Source organism: Globicephala melas, chromosome 1 (genome assembly GCF_963455315.2).
Source record: "Globicephala melas chromosome 1, mGloMel1.2, whole genome shotgun sequence".
NCBI classification, from domain to species: Eukaryota; Metazoa; Chordata; class Mammalia; order Artiodactyla; family Delphinidae; genus Globicephala; species Globicephala melas.
Window position 1 is genome coordinate 47,151,124 of NC_083314.1, and position 20,114 is coordinate 47,171,237.

At 40.8% G+C, this 20,114-nt stretch overlaps 1 protein-coding gene across 1 annotated transcript in view; it reads right to left on the reverse strand.

The window, feature by feature from the left end:
• Nucleotides 1-782: 782 nt before the first annotated feature.
• The window catches only part of LAMC1 (laminin subunit gamma 1), a 123,733-nt gene continuing 104,401 nt past the window's right edge, over nucleotides 783-20,114 (reverse strand). The window contains exons 18-28 of the mRNA XM_030849192.3: nucleotides 19,204-19,360; nucleotides 15,754-15,959; nucleotides 15,019-15,098; nucleotides 13,350-13,487; nucleotides 12,661-12,805; nucleotides 11,496-11,645; nucleotides 11,115-11,229; nucleotides 9,497-9,696; nucleotides 8,257-8,415; nucleotides 5,921-6,020; nucleotides 783-3,797 (exon numbers count right to left, since the gene is read on the reverse strand). Coding sequence (XP_030705052.1) covers nucleotides 3,541-3,797; nucleotides 5,921-6,020; nucleotides 8,257-8,415; nucleotides 9,497-9,696; nucleotides 11,115-11,229; nucleotides 11,496-11,645; nucleotides 12,661-12,805; nucleotides 13,350-13,487; nucleotides 15,019-15,098; nucleotides 15,754-15,959; nucleotides 19,204-19,360 — 1,707 coding nt within the window. The 3' untranslated portion in view covers nucleotides 783-3,540. The remainder of the gene's footprint in view (nucleotides 3,798-5,920; nucleotides 6,021-8,256; nucleotides 8,416-9,496; nucleotides 9,697-11,114; nucleotides 11,230-11,495; nucleotides 11,646-12,660; nucleotides 12,806-13,349; nucleotides 13,488-15,018; nucleotides 15,099-15,753; nucleotides 15,960-19,203; nucleotides 19,361-20,114) is intronic.

The window sequence follows — 20,114 nt, forward strand, 5'->3', positions numbered from 1 at the left end:
CCCCAGGGCCTCAGGGCTATAAACAGAGCCAAAGAGTAGAGGAAAGCCTTACTGCTGTCTCTGTAGTTCCAAACATCTTCATCTGGTCTTAAGTTACTCCAGTTGGGTCAGCCCTCCAGATGGCCTGCTGGTCCAGCACATTACTTACGTTTTCTTCCATTATGTTTGAGAGTGTTTCTCATCGTATAAAAAAGTATGAAAGTACCTTTAGTTTAGCTGAAGATGTGTGTATTTAAAAGGTGGAAAGACAACTCTTTACATACATCTGCTAATTTAGAAAGCCCAAATAATTTGAAAATAGTCCTCCGTAGTCACTAATCAAATATGGAGACTACACCAGGGGGTCTGGCAAACTCCAGCCCGCAAGCCCAGGCCTGTTCCTGTAAATAGTTGTACTGGACCACAGCCCTGTTCATTTGTTTACAGACTGTCCACAGCTGCTTTCCTGCTACAACAGCAGACAGAGCAGTTGTAACAGAGACTGTATGGCCTGCAAAACGTAAAACATTTACTATCTAGAGCTTAACAGGAAGAATTTGCCATCATCTGGACCACAACCAAAGTATTCCAATCTGGGAAGGGTTAAAATACATAAATATATACATAAATAAATTTATATACTCACACACACGCACGTACACACACTGGATTGTTCTCAGGAAAAGAAACAACCCAAAGAATACATTACGAGACGCTTCCCCTTCATCATACCTTTTTTTTTTCATCATACCTTTTAAAACATCTTACATCCCCAGTACCACACTCAGGCCACACCAAGTATAAAGGGTTACAAATATTCAGATTTTATTATAAATAAAATACTGTTTTTTTTTTAACATAAAAAATGCCAAGTGTTGCATTTTATTTACTACCCTGGAGAGCAAGACCGTAGAGATTAAGGCAAACAGCTAAAGTGAAGGCACATGGAAAAGGGCCACGGTTGGAATTAAGAGGGAAAATTCCAGGGAACAGCTGTGTATGTTCCCTGTGACACCCAGCATTCTGCAGCAGCCATCCTGTCGATTTTATTACATAAAATACAGATAACTGGAACTATACAATAAAATAATGGCTATATTGCAGGTGTGTAATTAAGGTATTGTCTTATAAGGAACTTTTATTTTAAAAATAAAATTCTGTTTAAAAATATACCACACAGATGGAAAAGGAGAAAAGAAACAACAACAAATCCCCCAAATTTCACTGTGGCCTAAGACTTACTGGAGTGAACCTGACCCACAGGCTAGAGGGTAAACTACCTTAGCAGTCTATCTTCAGTCCTTTCCCTGAAACCTTGACCAAAATGTCTCATAGGATGTGGCCACTTAAAAAAGAGGAACTAGCTAGGAAACACTGATATGAACACTTGGCAAGAAAGAGCCAGGCCTCCTGCGATAGGAGAAGAGACCTGAGAAGAGGAATGGAGTGGAAGCTTAGGAGGATGCCAGGTCAAAACACCAGTAAGTCAACTCTGGGATGCAAGGAGGAGATGGAAAGGGGAAGAACTAAGGCAGACCACCTCTCCCACTCTATGCAGCATGATCCCTGATGCACTACGGGCACTCAAGTAATTATGCACCCCTTATAAAAATGAGCCCATCCAGCTCCAACAACTGCCAGAGGGCATTTCTCACTCACTCCTGGCTCGGCTCACACTGATGGTAAAGATGCCCTTCAGCAGACTTTCCTAATTCCATCCTTCCCTGTGGAGCCGGCGTTCCTGCTCTGGGGCAGCCACTAAGAACAACATCGTGCTGTGGTTGAGGACCACCAGGACTGCAACGGAAGAGGGTTCGAGGTACCTCTTTATCGTGGCTGTGTGTGGAGGAAAGCAGGTGGATGTGAATGTCAGAAAACGGACATGCTGCAAACACAAGGCGAAGGGCAAAGCAACAGGGAACAAATCCAATCCAAAGAACCGCAGATGGAAGGGAAGGAGGTATACAGACACGTTGTGCTGGTGAAGAGGAAAAATGAAGTGAAGAAGTGAACGGACAGTGCCATTCTAGAAACAGGACCAAGTATATTTACATAAACTCCTTACTCTATAATCATGATAAACAAAAAAACATTCACACAAAAATATAAATTTGAAATAATTAATAGCACCAGTGTGTCAGATAATAGTTTCTTTCCCCTGCTACGCAAAGTACAAAGTTGCATAGTGTTAAAGGCTATATATGAATCTCGAAAGCGGGTTGGTAGGAGGAAGGGGTTTGTGGCAGAGAATCGTCACGCTGTGACCTTAGAAGAAAACCACAGAGCTGAGGGTCAGAAGTTGAGAAGCTCACTAGGAAACTCCATGTAAGTGTCTTCCCTCTACGCTTAGAGGGAAGGTTTAGAGGTGGGTTTAAATCACAAAGTGCAGGAACGAGATGGTGTTGGCAGCTGTGTGAAATACTGAGTGCAAGTATTTGTCACCAGGATTTGGCAAACAATGTGTTTTGAGGGGTTCTACAAGATGGGAACATCAGGAGAAAACTGAGGCTAAGGGTCAAATGTTTCATCTCTCCCCAATGGAAGAAAAATGGATATGTGGGATCCTGACAGTACAAGTTGCATCTAAGTTCTATCCCTTTGCTAGAAAAGACTATAGGACAAGGAGGCTTTTGTTTTGTTTTGTCAAGATCGTAAGGACCACCCGTTCTCTGCCAGGTAACAACACTAGTTCCAAGACTAATATTCTAAAAAAGCTCTAAGAATTAGTGTGATTTTGGAAAAAACCTTAGTGGTTATCATATCCCTGTTTCTTCTGCATAAATTCCATCTATAGGAATAGAAGACGTCTATTGGTGAGTGCAAGCTGCCCATCCAGATTTAAATTGTCAGCTGCCCAAAGATCTGAAAAACAGTTTATCTTCCTAGTCAGTTATTAACATCTGAGAAAACGTTCGGCCACTTCTGCAGTCTCACATCGTCCTGGAGACTGTCATAAATCATTGCATCCTTACCCGTGGGATGGCTCAGTGTCCTAAACTCAAAATAGCTAAAACAACAGATGATGGCTCTCGACATTCTAAATGACCAATACCTTTGGCACAGGATGTGTATTTCCTTTTGCTTAAAAGGAGGAGGGGCAGGAGATGTGGATGCATTTTCTTTACCTATAGACTGGATATACTGGCCATCACAATGCTACTGTCAATAGCCAAACTTCTCCTTCATAGAAACAAGAGTACTGAGACTGAGGAGGTTCTGTTGGCATCAGAGAGAAAGGGAGGGCTACTGGCTCAGCCCTGGCCCACAACGGTTCCCACGAAGGGTTTAAGCCACTGTACAGCAACGCAGGATGCCACGTCCTTAGGCGACTCAGAAGGGAAAGGTGGGTCTAAGGGACCACCATTAAGTGGAAGAGAGACTTTATTAGATAAAACCCTTTGTTCCTGATTCACGATGTTTAATTTGCTTCTCTTTAAACTTTGTGACTTTTCCTGGCTCAAAAGGACAGTGGTGGAGAGCAGCAGAGAGTGGGGGTCTGAAAAATGTAATCTTTGTGTTAAGGCACTCTGTGGCCTCACAGTGGCTCCCTAAAGGAAGACGCTAGGGCTTTTCAATGGACGGGGTGTTGAAGCAGCCGGAGGGTAAGGTCTTCTTGATGTCTTCCAGGTTGCGGATGTCCTTCAGGATCTCCTCAATGTCTCTGTTATAGTCCATGATGGCAGCCTCCTGCCTCCTGGCTTCATTCTCCAGGTTAGACACTTTCCTGTCTAGATCACTGACTTTCATTTCATCTTTGGCTTTGTTCAGGGTACCTTCAATCTCATTTAGCTTGTTCAGGTCCACTGTGTCCAGCTGCCCTGTTGAGTCAGAAAGGACACAGAAGAGGACAGACACATTCAGTGAGAATTATAACATCACTCCGCAAGTATCCCCACCAGCGTTTTTCTAAAGGAAGCCCAGCCCCAGCAGCTGTCGCCATGAAAAAGTGGCCTGAGAACTTGATGCCTGTCATACAAGGGCATTAACAATGCAAACCAGGTACAATCACTGACCTAATCTAGCAGGGATGGGTCAGAGCTTATAATGAATATTGGGGCTGGATTTTTTTTCCTGAGAAGACGGTTTTTGTGAAATGTTTTCTAAATGTATAACAACCATGTCCTAGACCTTAAGCCTCACTTGTGGTTTTGAAGGTCATCTGGTAACGTGTAATACCTTTTCCACGTTTATATATGTAATCCTTGTGTCTTTTTAGTGTCCTCTAATGAACATAAACATCTTTACGCTAGAACCCTAAGCCCTCAGCTGTTCGATTCCAGGGAAACCGGGTTGTTCTGGGAGTCATGTCCTGCTCGCAAGAGTTAGACACTATTATTGGAGCCCTCCTATGGAAAATGGCAAGGGTTGAAATGCTGAAATAATTTCAGCAAAGCTTCACTTTTTAAAAAAATTAATTAATTTATTTTTATTTTTGGCTGTGTTGGGTCTTCGTTTCTGTGCGAGGGCTTTCTCTAGATGCGGCGAGCGGGGGCCGCTCTTCATCGCGGGGTGCAGGCCTCTCACTAGCGCGGCCTCTCTTGTTGCAGAGCACAGGCTCCAGACGCGCAGGCTCAGTAGTTGTGGCTCACGGGCCTAGTTGCTCCGCGGCATGTGGGATCTTCCCAGACCAGGGCTCGAACTCGTGTCCCTGCATTAGCAGGCAGATTCTCAACCACTGCGCCACCAGGGAAGCCCCAAACCTTCGCTTTAAAATTAGCAAGAGGGCTTCCCTGGTGGCCCAGTGGTTGGGAGTCCGCCTGCCGATGCAGGGACACGAGTTCGAGCCCTGGTCTGGGAAGATCCCACGTGCCGCGGAGCGGCTGGGCCCATGAGCCATGGCTACTGAGCCTGCGCGTCCAGAGCCTGTACTCCGCAACGGCAGAGGCCACAACAGTGAGAGGCCCACGTACTGCAAGAATAAATAAATAAATAAATAAAATTAGCAAGAAAAAGAGGTCCTTTTGAAAGGAACTACTTCTATATTAAATGAAAGCAGACAGCCAGCTGCACAACGACCAGCACTTTATGCATACTGAACTTGATTAAATTCTCACCAGATCATTTGACATCAATGATTCTCAGCTGTTACGTAATTTGCCCAAATTTGCACAGCTTACAGGCCACAAAGCAAAGATTCCAACCCAAGTCTGACTAACTTTAAAATACAACCTTTTCTGTCACAAAACCTACCTCTTCCAGCTTACTTTCATTTTAAAGTCCATCTGCTGGCACATAATTTATTATTCTTGAAAATTGAGACAGATAAAAATATCACACACACCTCCCAAAAAAACCCCCCACAAAACAAAACACTGACCAAAACCAAACTTTAAAGGCTATCACATTAAAATAGAGTGCCTTGCTTACAAAGCTGTACTGGCTAGAGTATTACAACTTTATAATAGAGGCTGGTGACAAAAGTACATCTGCCCTATAATGAGGCCTGCTCCCTGTATCAAACTGGATTAAAGGAACATTTTAATATGCTTATATTTCCTTCAAAAAGAAAGCGTTCTCTCTTTTGGCATAAAAACTGTCACCTCATCCAATTAGCCTTTAATCGATTATCCTTTAAAGTGTTCTTTTATTCTGTCATTGAAATCCTTCACTTTAAATCCTTTAAAGACATTCTGCCAGCAGGATGAACTAAGAATAATCACTGTTCGATTGTAACATAAACCTTGACCATAAATGAGCCACCCTAGCTGGAAGCATATCTTCAAAATTTTATTAAGTCCTCAGACCACGGTCAGATTCCAATACTGAGTCAGATTCCATGGAAGGACCTAGCAAGTACATGTTGAATTAATACAACTTAAAGTCACGATTCAGTTCATACGGTCTTTGCACTGTAGTATCTACTTTTGAGTCAACTATCTCAGATCCCAAGAACAGTACCAAGAATTCAAAGGCTGCCTAACAAGACTCTATGGTTACTTACCCAGCTGCTCCAGGAGGTCATTAATAAGGTTGAGGAGGCTGGTGACAGAGTTTTTGGCCTTTCTGGCATTGATCTCAGCTTCCTGAGCAGCCTGTGAAGCCTGTACAGGGAAAAAAGGATAAATGATACAGTAGTCTTGATGATACATTTTTATCTTCTTGAAGTATCTTTTCCCCAATGAGTCAACAAATCTAATTTTCAGATGGTTTCCCTTCTTCTAACTCGTGAAACTATTAGCTCCTACTGTGGAGATGTTCTTTTTTGGTCATATCTTCATGTTGAGGATGTGGCTATTTTTAATTCACTTCATAGTCATGAGGAGGCAGTCAGTATGCCTACAATGACTGTATCTGTCTTTCAAAGATCAAGGTTACCTCCTTTTCTCACTTTCTCACTCAGGAACACATGGAGGTGTATTCATAATAAAACCCATCAAGCAGAAACAAGTTACTTTTTAAGGACGAGTATAAAAACTACCGTTTTAGAACCAAAACATGCCCTCTGGGATGATCTTAGAGACTTGATTGTCAGAAATGTCCTATTCTCAGAAATTTTTCATAATTAAGTGACATTCTTCTAAAACTCCCTCTCCCCAGGCAGTCACACAAATACACACATACAAACTGGGGCAATACAATTTACATTTAAAAAATCAACCAAAGGTAAATATATTGGGGAAAATTCCATGAAACCTGAACAAATACACTTGTGCATGAGTCACAGGAAATGACAATGGAAGAGGAAGTGTCTAAGTATCAGAAAACAGATGCTCTCACAAATAAATCTGGTCAGGATATACATGAGTAGCTTTGAGCTTCCTACCACAGAACTGTTTTTCCTAGCTTTTCTGGGTTAAGAGAATACAAAAGTTTTGGATAGAAACAATGTGAAAATTTTAAAAAGAAAAAGAAAGCAACGGAAAAAACCTTCACAAATAAACGATTAACCTCTGTTCAAACTGCAGCCATTCTCACTGCACCTTCCCAGGCTGTCTGAGAGTGTTCTAGCAGAGCTGTAAAGGACTCTGCTACGGCCATACCATTACATTTAACCTGCTCTCTGCAGCCTCCTCTTCCAAGAACAACTGTGAGCCTTCACTCTTTCCCTTAAAAAACAGGTTACGGACTGCAACAATACTGATGCAATGTTGGCCTTTCAGGATTGATACTTAAATATAAATGGCATAGTATATATGAGGGTGCCTTGTATGCCTTAGAAGTTACTTACCAAAAGGAACAAAAGATGGATCTTCTTTCTACCCTTTTAATTGAATTCATACCCTTTTTTGAAGCTTATAGAGAATATATATCTTTTCCTTTCCTTCAACAGGCTCTAAATCTAATGTTTCTATAACTGTATTAAAACATAAAATCCAGAGACCCTCAGCACGTATGAAATAAACACATTTTTACTATATGGGAATTTCCACTTGAGCCATACCTTGCTATAGAAAATGAGGACAATTCAAAACAACAAAAAAATGCATAGTAAAATAAGGTATTTGCACAGCGATGCTTCCTGTTATCACTTCCCTAGGGACTTCTTTACCTAGATTAACAGGCTTAGTAGTTCTTCTTTCCATCCCAAGGTGAAAATGATCTACAGTGAAGGGTGTGATTTATAGCAGGAGTGGAAGAAGGGTCCCTTCCTTGCACTGAAGGTCCACAATTAAACAAGTTCATGTCTATCATTACTGTGGTTATAATCAGATTGAACTGTAAAGGAATATTTCCACTGTGACTCCATCAATGTCTTTCAGAAGCAAAATACAGCACAAAACAGAACCTAGTCCTTTGTTGGGCCATGCATTCACAAGTCAATTTTGTTACAAACAGGGCTATGTATACACATCATCACAAAAAGTGGAAAATCAAATTGGATGTAAGTTTGATATCTTTTGTCATCTTCAAAAATGTCCTTTTACACAAGAAACTGGTCTTTGTCTTTAGGCAGCAAGTTGCTGGGAGAATAAGAGGAGGACGGAAATTAACTTTTCATTGCATGCCTTTTGTTCTTTTTTGATTTTATACCACCTATGATTTACCCATACAAAAATATAAAGACATACTTTTAAATGTCCTAAAACCTCAAATGTGTAAAACAGTGTTTTTCTTTTAACTGAGAGTAGCTTTGGGAAGGAACTATTGTGCAACAATCTGGCAGAAGATCCAAATTCTTTGTCTTCTATGTAAGTTACTAACCCGATTCTTGACCAGAAAACACAATTAAAAACAGAAGTCAATATGAAAAAGACTCTTCTCAACAAGTTAGGGATCTTTATTATTAAACACCCTTCACTTTCTGCCCATTAGCAAACATTTGCCAAAATCACTTACCATCCCTGCCATCATCATATCCTGGTCAGCATCATCTTGTTTTTTCTTCAGCTCCTTTTCTGCTTCCTGTAGCTGTTTCAACATATTATTCACCTCGTTATCCAGATCTGTAACTTCTGCAAAAGTCCTCTCAGCTTCTGCCTTGGTGCTGGTAGCATTCTAGGCACAAAGTAAACAATTCCTAATGAAAAAAAGTTTTCCTTTTTCTAAAGTAGGCTGCCACTCCTTTTATAATCTGTAAAATGGTTCAAAAATATGATCCAGAAAGAACAGGGCAATAATTTGTACTATATGTTAATTACGTTTAGTTGGGCTACAAATTTAATGAAAAAATAACATTACCACCTAACATAACATTTTATATTTTATAAAGCACTTTAATTTGTATCCTCTAGTTTAATCCTGTTAATAAAAATTCCTGTTCTATCGTTGCCATTTTCAGTTGGGGTCACATAGTTGCAACATTTAAATGGTGTATACTTGCCACCACATTGTACTGATTAGACTCTTTCGCTTGGATAATTTTCTATTCAAAGCTAGCCTTATTCTATTGATACTTGGCAGTTCATCATAATGTACAAAAAGTCCGTAATTCTGAAATATATTTTATAAAATATAATTAATCCAAGAAACTAAAAAATGTGTGTGATTTTCAAACACATAAGTTTAGAATCAACTCCAATTTCTCCTTTAAATAAAACAGATTTATCTTTAAGTAGGAGAAAGCCAGCCTAGAGAAATTATTCTTTAAGATGAGTAGAAAGAATCCTAGCACTGGTAACTTCAAAAATTCTAAATAGGTGGGTCTTAGATATGGCAATATGCTTGAAAGGGGGTCTTAAAAACTGTACTGACTTGGCACTGTATATAAGATGGAAAAAATATCAATTGTTCATGTCAAGGAATTGTGTTTACTTAGAAAGAATCTGATTTTTTGTGGGCAGGAGCTTGATGGGTCACTGAAGCCAACTCCCCTCCTCAACAACTCAGACCCTGCCACTGAGACACGGCAGAAATTTTAGAGTAAAGGACCCTTTCAATGACTCTCCCTCTTCAATCAATGTGGTTACCTGCTCTAATGCCTAGTAAAAAAAAAAGAACGACAAGGATGGTTTAATATAACTTTACTGGAGTTGAGGAAAAAATTTGCAAGAGCTTTTGGGGGTCTGGAAAGAAACCGGAAAATGACTAGAGAATAGATGAGCAAAGGCTTCGTTTCGGACAAGAGGGGAGAGCACACCTTTTGGACAGCGCTGGCGATCCTCTCCGCCTCGTGGGCCTTGTTCTTGGCCTCGGTGGCATCTGCGGCAGCATTGCCCAGAGCCAGCTGTGCTTCCCTGGTCTTTTCATTGGCTTCGATTATAGTCTGGTTGATGGCAGGGATTCTCCTTAGTGCCTCCTCTGCAGCCGTCTTGTTATCATTTACTCGTCTATCAAAATCTAAAACAGGTTCAAGGAATGCAATTAAACTAAACTCTCAACAAGCCAAAAGGGAACCTTTCAGGGAGCTGCCACTGGATTTTGTTTTATGAACAGTGAAAGTCAGGGGAAAAGACTGAAAAACAGCATGGACTGAAATGTGAGAACAAAGCACATAGATCTACATGGAAGATTCATGTGAATGAACACCTGTTTCTGGAAGGCAAATTCTCACTTGGAACATTTACTTTCATGCAGAGCTGAGTATGCCATCACCTCCACCTCAACCAATATCGAAAGCTGCAGTTTATTCAGTGTTTACTAAGTGTTAGGTACTGAGTTAATAAGAGCTTTATGTGCTTGTGACACAGGCATTGAATCATTTTTATACATGAGAAAATTGAGGATTAAAGAGGTAATTTTTTTCAAGGATTCACACTAAGGAAGAGGTGGATCAGGGATTCTAAACCAAACCCACTGACACAAAGCCCATACATTCAACCATTATTCTATAAAGCTTCTGCATATATAGAGCTTATGTTTATCAGAGGTGAGTCCAAGGCTACACAGTGAATTGAGCACAGTTCGTTTTTATCTTGGGTGAGGAAAGAAAACATAAAGACTGAGATGCAATTGTCAGAGAAAATTAAAGATCATCTCCATTTACCAACACAAGTCAGCTAAATAGGCATATCTTGGTTACAGGCAATATCTTTTTTTGGCTTCCATACTGAAGAATGCTGGGGTAAGATGACATGAGCGCTGGGATTTTTCTTTGAAATACTTTACCATAAAAAAAGGTAGGGTAGGGACTTCCCTGGTGGCACAGTGGTTAAGAATCCACCTGCCAATGTAGGGGACACGGGTTTGATCCCTGGTCCGGGAAGATCCCACAGGCTGCGAAGCAACTAAGACCGTGCGCCACAACTACTGAGGCTGTGCTCTAGAGCCCGTGAGCCACAACTACTGAGCCCAAGTGCCACAACTACTGAAACCCATGCGCCTAGAGCCCGTGCTCCACAACAAGAGAAGCCACCGCGATGAGAAGCCTGCACACCGCAACGAAGAGTAGCCCCCGCTCACTGCAACTAGAGAAAGCCCGTACACAGCAACAAAGACCCAACGCAGCCAAAAATCAATTAAAAAATAAAGCACTATCAGGTGATGTGTAAAGCAGTAATTGTTGGCTTTAATTATATGCATTAACTGATAAAAAATTTTTTTTAAAAAAAGATAGGGTAGGTGTTGGGGGATGAAGTAAGTGCAGTAAAAATCTTAACTGCTGAATCTGAATGACAGGTATATGGGATGTTTTATACTATTATCTCTTGTGCTGTACGTGTTCAGAAAGTCTCATAGTAAAAACTTTTTTACAAAAGAGAGAATCACCCTAATGAAGGAGACATACAAATTTACCCTGTTATCTGACCCTCTCATACCTTTCAGGTTGCTGAGAATGTCATTGGCTTCTTGTAAGGTATTTCGTCCCTTTTTAGCAGCTTCTTCCGCAAGAGCCTTGGCAGCATCCGCTCGGGCTAGCAGTTGGTCGGCAGTCTGCAAACACGTGGCAGATAAGAGGACAAACCCTCCAAGGTAAAGCCCTTCTCTCTCCTAACAGACCAGGCACCTACAAGCCACCACCCTGACACTGGCCAGTATACAGCAGGTTAGGCCTGGGCATCAGCATAAGGCCCTCCTCTGAATACTCTTTCATGTGTTTTGTTGCTTCTGCAATTGCGGTAACATCACAGACACAGCCTACAGTCAGGCAGTTTCAATTTTTGCCTCGAGAAACGAAGCAACTTGCAAAGCAAACCAACCTGCTGTTCGGTCTTTCCTTTTTCCAGAAGGTTCTTTACTTCAAATTCCTTCCCTCTCATGTCCTGTCTGAGGTCCTCATAATCTTTTAACTTCTGGTCAATCAGACGATCCAGATCCTCAGCTTCCTTCTTTATTTTATTTGCCTCATTCTATGAGAAGCAAGTAAGATCATTATATTTTAGGCAAAACAACTAAACTGACGAAAAGGTAGGCTTAGTAATTCTATACTTAGTGGACATTTTCTAAAGCATAGCACAGGTCAAGATTTTATGGACCTCTTTAAAAAATTGAGGTATACTTACACATACTGAAATGCACAGCACTTAGTCTGATGAGTTTTGACAAATATATTCACCTGTGTAACCAACACCCCAAACAAGATACAGAATATTTCCACCCAGGAAATTCCCTTGTATCTCTTTCCAGTCAATTTCCACACCCACCTTTCCAACAATGCAGCTGCCACTGGTCTGGTTTTTATCATCATAGATTAGTTTTGCCTATTGTCAAATTCCACATATATGGAATCATACAGTATGTACACGTCTGAGGAGACCTAAAACTTTATGGTAAAAACGAAGTCAACACCTCAGATGTAAAAAGTGAAACTTAATAAATTGCAAGTTTAATGTAAAAAATACACCACTTATATAGAACTTGGTATGAAGATTCATGATTAGAGTACAGATGAAATAAAACACTACCAATCCCTAAATATTTTACCTGCCCCAAAGCATCCCGATATAGTTCTTTCATTTAAACCATTCTTTTATTTCTCTCTTGTTCAAAACCAGGGTAACGACCTAGGTGTAGTCTGTTTTAATTAATCCAAATATATTATAATTTGGATTTATATCCAAGATTTAGGAGTGATTATTCCTATCACTAAAGGAGCCTTTGCTATTTAATGTTTATAACCACAGGATTTTTTTTTTACCGCAATAAGTTCTATTACCGTATCTAAACTAGAACTCAACTTTACCAGTGAGCTGTTGGGAGGACAGAGGAGGTAGGTACTGATGACAGCTGCCGGGCAGTCAGAAGAGCTCTTACCCAGACTGAGGGGGCACGTGGCTGTGTGTTTGGTGGGAAGAGGGTAGGAGCTGTGAATGGGGGACGGCAGTGACAACCAAAGCCTGTGCGTGCAGGCTGTCAGCGCCATACCTCCATGGCTTCTGAGTCCACGGGAGTCAGCTGGGCAACACTGGCATAGATCTCCACGGCTTTCTCACCAGCCCTCTTGGCCTCCTCATGTACTCGGGCAGCTTGCTTCTCTAGATCCTGTGAGATGTTCTTCGCTTGTTCATACCTAAGGAACAAAAGATGTGATGGGATGAAAACCCTAGTTGCTTTTAGCATCTTAATGTTCACCAGATTCATTCCAGTTTAAATCACCGTGATAGTATTTCCAAAACCTCAAAGAAATGTTATATTAAAATGCTATTATTTAATACCAACATAGCTTAAATTTAGATTTCATCTCATCACTTCTATTTAAGGCATATGGTTTACCATATGCTTTCTTATTTCAGACACCTTTTAAATATTTGTAGCTCAAATATATTTTCTCTGCTCACTCGATGGTATTTTTTCTCTTCTCCTTTATGCAGAATTTTAAGCATCATGGCTAGTCATTACCATTCTCTGCTGATACAGTAACTGGATCAAATAAAATCTCTGTGGCTCTACATCCCCTGCTCTAATTACGGCATCATTTCAAAAGCATGATTAACAAAAGAAATCTTACTGCATGAATACATGGCCTGAATTCACCGGCATTTAATTTTTCCTTGAACTGGTGTTACTTACAAGAACAACTGAAGGGCTATAAGCCACTTTTAAATTACACTCACTTTCTATTAAGCTCTTCAATCTCAAATGCTGTTTGATTTTCTCCTGCCAGTGTCCTCAGAAGCAGATTATATGCCTCAGTTGATGTATCATTGGCTGCCTTTGCCACTCGTACAATGTCATCAGCTTCTTGTTTATGGCTGTATAACATAAGAGGAAAAACAAGCCATGAAACACAACCATCTAAAAGGGAAAGAAGTAGAATTTAGGTAATGCTTACCTTATTAATATACATAAACTAATGTGGGCAGAGGTCCACAAATATTGAAAAAATCTTATAAATTTGGAATTTTGTTATCATTTCAGAGGGGCTGAGTTTATAAATAGCATTCTGTAATCTGAGAAAATGATATTTCCCAAGGATATTAATGATATAAAATGTGTAGGGGCAAATGCTTATATTTCTTAAAAATTACTTTTAAATATAATTATTAAGGGTATTTATGTATGAAACTGTGGATACCAGCAAGAACTCATTTCTCTAGTCATGAACACAAATCCCAGACCTCATCTTTAATTGCTACTCTGGTTCTGTTACTGCATAGTCTTGAAACAACTTTGACTATTCAGATTTCTCACATGCAACCTAGTTACTGGCCAGGAAGAGCAACTCAACAAGGAACATGTCAACAGGGACTCCAGACAAATAACGCACGTTAGCTGGGTAAATGCTAAGGTTTTTTCAACTCTAAAATTTCATATTACATTGTCACACTGCAATACATGGCCATTCTTTTTGATATGATAAACTTTCCTTCAAAATTCATGCATGAAGTACACCACAATTAATTTCCAAGATCTAATTTTCTCGGGAGTTTTCTATAATGTTTTCAGCTGTCTTCTTTTAATCAGAAAATTCAGCTCTGAAACCATGAATGTTCTATGAGCTAAATGACAACAGTTCACACACATTTACAAAGGACAGAAATAGAGCACATATGGTAAAGCAAGAAGCCAATAAAACTGCTCAGACATTGAGGCTAAAATTCTAACATGAGGCTTATTTAAGCACCCTGTACCTATGAGGTCTACTAGCTGTTCTGCAATGCATTCAATAAACATTTATTGAGTACCTACTATATGCCAGACATTGTTTTAAGCATTGGGATTTCAACAGTGAATAAAGCACACAAAAACACCTGCCCTCATGGAGCCTACATTTTAGCAATTTATTTTTAAAATATTGTTTTCACTTGATGCCCTCTACAATTTAAAGTCTTCTTAAGAAATTACATTTAATCAGGAATGAAATGGTCTGTTTCTGATTTTCACATGTACTATGGGTTAGTAAATGTTCTCTATTGAAACTTGAAAATTAAACATTTTTGTTGAAAATTTAAAAATGTTTAAAAATAACTAAATTCTATCGAGCTTAATTATCTATTAACTTTAAGGTTTCAAAATTAAAAATCTAAAAAATGTTACGGTTTTCCTTAGATGTGCAAATATAATTTCCCTCCAAACCATCATATTCTAATATTCAAAGTAAATATTCTAATTTCAAAGTAAAGGGAAGCAAAGAGTACATGTAGCTAATCGCATTTCAGAAACGAGAGCAAACTTTGCAAAAGTGTGTTACATGGGAAGTGTGTGTGGGGATAGAATGAAACAACGTGTGCACACCGCGATGAAAGCCATAACTTAACCATTAAAGAGGGAGCTGGAGGTTACCGTTCAGCAAGCTTTCGTGCCTCATCCGCCAAAAGAGTCATGTTGTTTGGGTCCCCTGTAGATTCTGGCTGAGTGATTGACTAGAGAGGAAATAAACAAAGCACTAATCTCAAAGGAATGAATTATTTAAATTTAATAAAGCAAGTGTCAAAACTAAATTTTCACTAGTGTTATTTCGAGAAAGAAGGTCTCTTCTTAATTTCAGAGATCTTCAGGTAACATCAGCATCCTTGATTGTGGATTATTATTTCTATTTTCAGCAGAGAATAAAGGAAGCTTAGGGACTTCCCTGGTGTCCCAGTGGTTAAGATTCCATGCTCCCAATGCAGGGGGCCTGGATGCGATCCCTGGTTAGGGAGCTAGATCCCGCATGCTGCCACTAAGAGCCCACATGCTGCAACTAAAAGATCCCGCATGCGGCAGCGAAGATCCTGCGTGCTGCAGCTAAGACCTGGCACAACCAAATAAATAAATAAATATTTTAAAAAAAAGGAAGATTAAATTGCCTAGTGCCATAGAAGGAACAAAACTAGAGAAAGGACCCAGATGTCCTTTGGTTTTAATCCAGTTTGTGATAACTATTTCATGGCAACTATGAGCAATGTGGCTTTCTTGCTCCATGTTTGAAGACAAATAAAAAGATACAAGGAGTCAATTTAGCTGAAGAAGCATTCCACTACCAGTAAAAGCCAAGGGACTCCCTCAGCCCCACCTCAGACCTTCCCAGTCACTCACCACATTGGCAATGGCGACTTTTGCTTTCTCAAGTTCTCTGGATGCGATTTCAATCAACTGCTCTGTGCTTTCTACCCGGGCACAGGCTTGCTCAGCCAAGTTCCCAGTCTCTTCGATGGTATTCCGGATATTCTGCAAACGGCTAATTTGGCTGAATAAGGTGTTATTCACTCTCTGGAGGCGATCCATCAGATTCTGGTCTACATCTGCAATCACAGTGCAGAAGGAAGTCCATAAATTATCTGAGGCGGGGTCGGGCGGGGCGGAACACATATCATCTCACGTGAAATCTGAGGCGCTGCTTATCCTTACTCTTCCAAACATAGCATCTTTCTGACAAGTTTCCCTAAGTCCATTGGCAGAGCTGGTCAGTCTTCACTGTGCCCAGCAGTAGCACCACTGTTACATTCATCTACGGTCTCCAAGTGGGTTAACTGGAGATTAACACACTGTCTCTCTCCCACTTGACTATGAGTCCCTCATTCTTACTCAACACTGTACCCCCAGTATCACAAAGTGATTGGCAAAGAGAAGACACTCAAAAAATGTCTGCTGAGGGAAAGATTTTGATATTCTAGCATATGCAAGATTGAATCATAAAAATACAATGTTGTTAAAAGTACTACCAGCCCTGAGAGCTGGACATTTTTCTAAACTAGGAAAAAACTCGGTTCAAAACTGATGTTGAGGGACTTCCCTGGTGGCGCAGTGGTTAAGCATCTGCCTGCTAAGGCAGGGAACACGGGTTCGAGGCCTGGTCCAGGAAGACCCCACATGCTGCGGACTAAGCCCGTGCGCCACAACTACTGAGCCTGCGCTCTAGAGCCCATGAGCCACAACTACTGAGCCCACATGCCACAACTACTGAAGCCCGCGTGCCTAGAGCCCGTGCTCCACAACAAGAGAAGCCACTGCAATGAGAAGCCCGTGCACGGCAACAAAGAGTAGCCCCTGCTCGCCGCAACTAGAGAAAGCCCGTGCACAGCAGCGAAGACCCAACACAGCCAAAAATAAATAAATAACATAAATAATAAGAATTCTTTCTGGGGGAAAAAAAACTGATGTTGAAATATGGCACGTTAAAATTATTTTGTATTTTAAACTAAATAGACTCTTGCTGCCACCTCCCACTGCCTGGCACATCCATGTAATTGCTTTCAAATTGATCTCTGCTTTTGAAAAGTTCTTCAAATTGTTCTCTATTAATTATGCACATTCAATTTAAACCCCATACCTGTGTCCTAATCAATCAATCAATATAAGCCCATGCAAAGATAATTCTGATGTTATTACAATTCTCACATGTCATGAAGTTATATTATAATATACAGGAACCATTAAGTCAATCCTATTCAAAATTGACCAGTTCTTATTTCTGCATGGTGTTAGTGCTGGCATCTAAATTTTCCAAGGAATGTAAAAGAGATGAGAAGTCAAAGTTAAGATCAACAAAGATGAATACAGGTTTGGAAAAATAGCAACTTACAAGCAGGGCCACCCAATCAATACACATGCGAAGCTGGTGGCCTGCAAAACATCTCATCCAACTATACAAAATGGCCCTGCGCGGATGATTCCTTAAAACAATTCTTTGATAATCCAAAGATTTTTAAGAAAATACAAAATATAAAAACAAGCTGAAATCATAGAAAATCATTCAGATTTAGGAAGCGTAAGCATTGGCTTCATTGGCTAATGAAGTTACAGAAGCCCCCTTCCCTTTAGAACTTCAAAAAGGTAACAGATACCGATCTCTCTGGCCAGTTCTTTACAGAAACAATAGTATCCCAAAAAGGGAACAAATAACCTAAGTGGATCACTTCAAAGCCCTCTAATTCCAAGTGTCCAATTGCAAGACCTAATTGCACCACATAATCTCCCTTCAAACTGCAGAATAAACACAAGTTTAACTACAAATGAACACTTAGGGAGAGTCTGAAAGGGTAAATCATTTTGAAGATATTTTTATTCTTGGCTAGTTTGAACCTAAGTAGGAAAGGTCAGCCAGGAACTCCATGAATCAGGATTTAGTGGGAGTGGATTTTAACTCCAGCCTCACTGTGGTGCTCCCAAAGCTACCAGAAGCAGCCCGTTATGCTCCCCACCTTGCAGGTGGCTCAAGGAAAGGTACGGTGGCCATGGTTCCTATCAGAGCTTCTGTCCCACAGAATCACCAGCTTGGGCAGAGGAAAGTACGTAGCCATTGTGGCCCAAAAGAGCCAGATGTAACTGGGGCTGCACCAAGGTGTGGAGCCTGGATGAGTGGCGGTGCTGGCTCACCTCCCCTTCCTGCCCCGTGACCGTGCCCATGTGCTGGTGCTGCTGGCACCAGAGCTGCCTGCCACACCCCACCTCTCAGGTTGACTGATTGGCACCTAAGAACGATCACCCCACGTTCAGTTCTTCAACGGATATGGCAGGACAGATGCGAATTTGCTGTTACAAGAGAATACATTAATGAAAAAAAACGTGTGTCCAAATTTGAAAATGAGCAGCCTAAAAAAACCACCATTGTTTATACAGAACAGGAAACATATACATTCTTCTTAATCTATGTTTAAGACTTAAAATGTAACAACAACTGAAACAAAACATAAGTTTTTGACCTCTCATTTTATTTTTCCATTTCTAAAAATTTACCTCATAGAACAATTTTTGGACTGTCCTAATAAAAATGAAACAAACTGGCCCAAACCAGATACATCCAATTTCTTCCTTCTCTACTTCAGTAATTTTATAAAATCTTAGGGACATTTACAACAAGAAATAAGCAATATATTTAGCTTTTGTTGACCCGTACTCTGACAAGAGGACTTCTCTAACTCCAGATGGAAACATCATCAGTAGGGAAGTTGATCACTGTGGTCCCGGGTGTTATCAACGTTAATGCACATTTACTATGAGTATCTGATGAGCATATGTGTCTCAGTGATGGAAAACTCCAAAACAAAGTGACTTCAGCCCAGTGGTGAGCACCTTGATAGAAGGATTCATAAAATGCTTGGATTTTAACATCTAACAGTTTTTGATGTGTTGGGAGAAGTATTTCTGCTAAGTGTATCTTAAAACATTGACAGGTTCTTTTCTACATGTTTAAAAAATAAAATAATTCATATTCTAAACAGAGTTTAAAAATTGATGGGCTTCCCTGGTGGCGCAGTGGTTGAGAGTCCGCCTGCCGATGCAGGGGACATGGGTTCGTGCCCCGGATCAGGAAGATCCCACGTGCCGCGGAGCGGCTAGGCCCGTGAGCCGCCATGGCCGCTGAGTCTGTGCCTCCGGAGCCTGTGCTCCGCAACGGGAGAGGCCACAACAGTGAGAGGCCCGCGTACCGCAAAAAAAAAAAAAAAAAAAAATTTTATAAAACCATACTACTTAACCTTGCATTAGGAGCTACATCTAAAGACGGACCATCTTATAGAAATTACCCACTTGTTTAATCGTGTGTACCTTTGACATCCTGGGCCTCACGAAGGAGGTCAGTCACCTCTCTCTCTGCTTCCTTTAGTCTATCCTCAAAGGCTTGATCCGTCACCATCTCATCCCCAGTTCCAAGGTTTGCAATGAGATTCTCTAATTCCTGGAGTTTTGCTCGATGCTCAGCAACCTAAGCATAATGGAGGAAGAAAAGGGAAAGGTAGGGTGTACAGACATTCCTGAAGAACTCAACTGTACTTCCTGTAGGAACAATAATCAAAGTGGGTACTCTAGAACAGGGGTGCCCAACCCCCAGGCTGTAGACCGGCAACAGTCCATGGTCTGCTCGGAACCGGGCCGCACAGCAAGAGGCGAGTAGCGGGCGAGCGAGCAAAGCTTCATCTGCTGCCCCCCATCGCTCTCCACGGCCCGCATTACCGCCTGCACCATCACCGCCCCCCACACACCCTGTCCACGGAAAAACTGTCTTCCACGAAACCGGTCCCTGGTGCCAAAAAGGTTGGGGACCGCTGCTCTATAAATATGAAGATCTATACACTCCATGTATGTATACTTTTAAGTAGATAACATGGGTAGTTTTTCCTCATTCCTCTGGCTTCAAAAGAAAATCTGGTTGATTCCTTTGACGTTAAACCCTACACGCTGATGATTCTCCAGTTCTGACCTCTCCCTTGCGTTTGAGATTACCTATCTGATACCCCCACTTGGCTCTCTGATAGGTATTCTCAACCTAATATCCAAAATTCTATCCTTGATTCTTTCTCTTAAATATGTATTCTCTGAGTCATCACCATCTCAGTAAGTAATGCCTACAACTACCTTAAGCAAAAAACCCAAGATCCATCCTTGATTCTTCTCTTTCCCTAACTTTACCCTCTCTCACACCCTGCCCTGCCGAACACACATATAATATTTGTCCAATT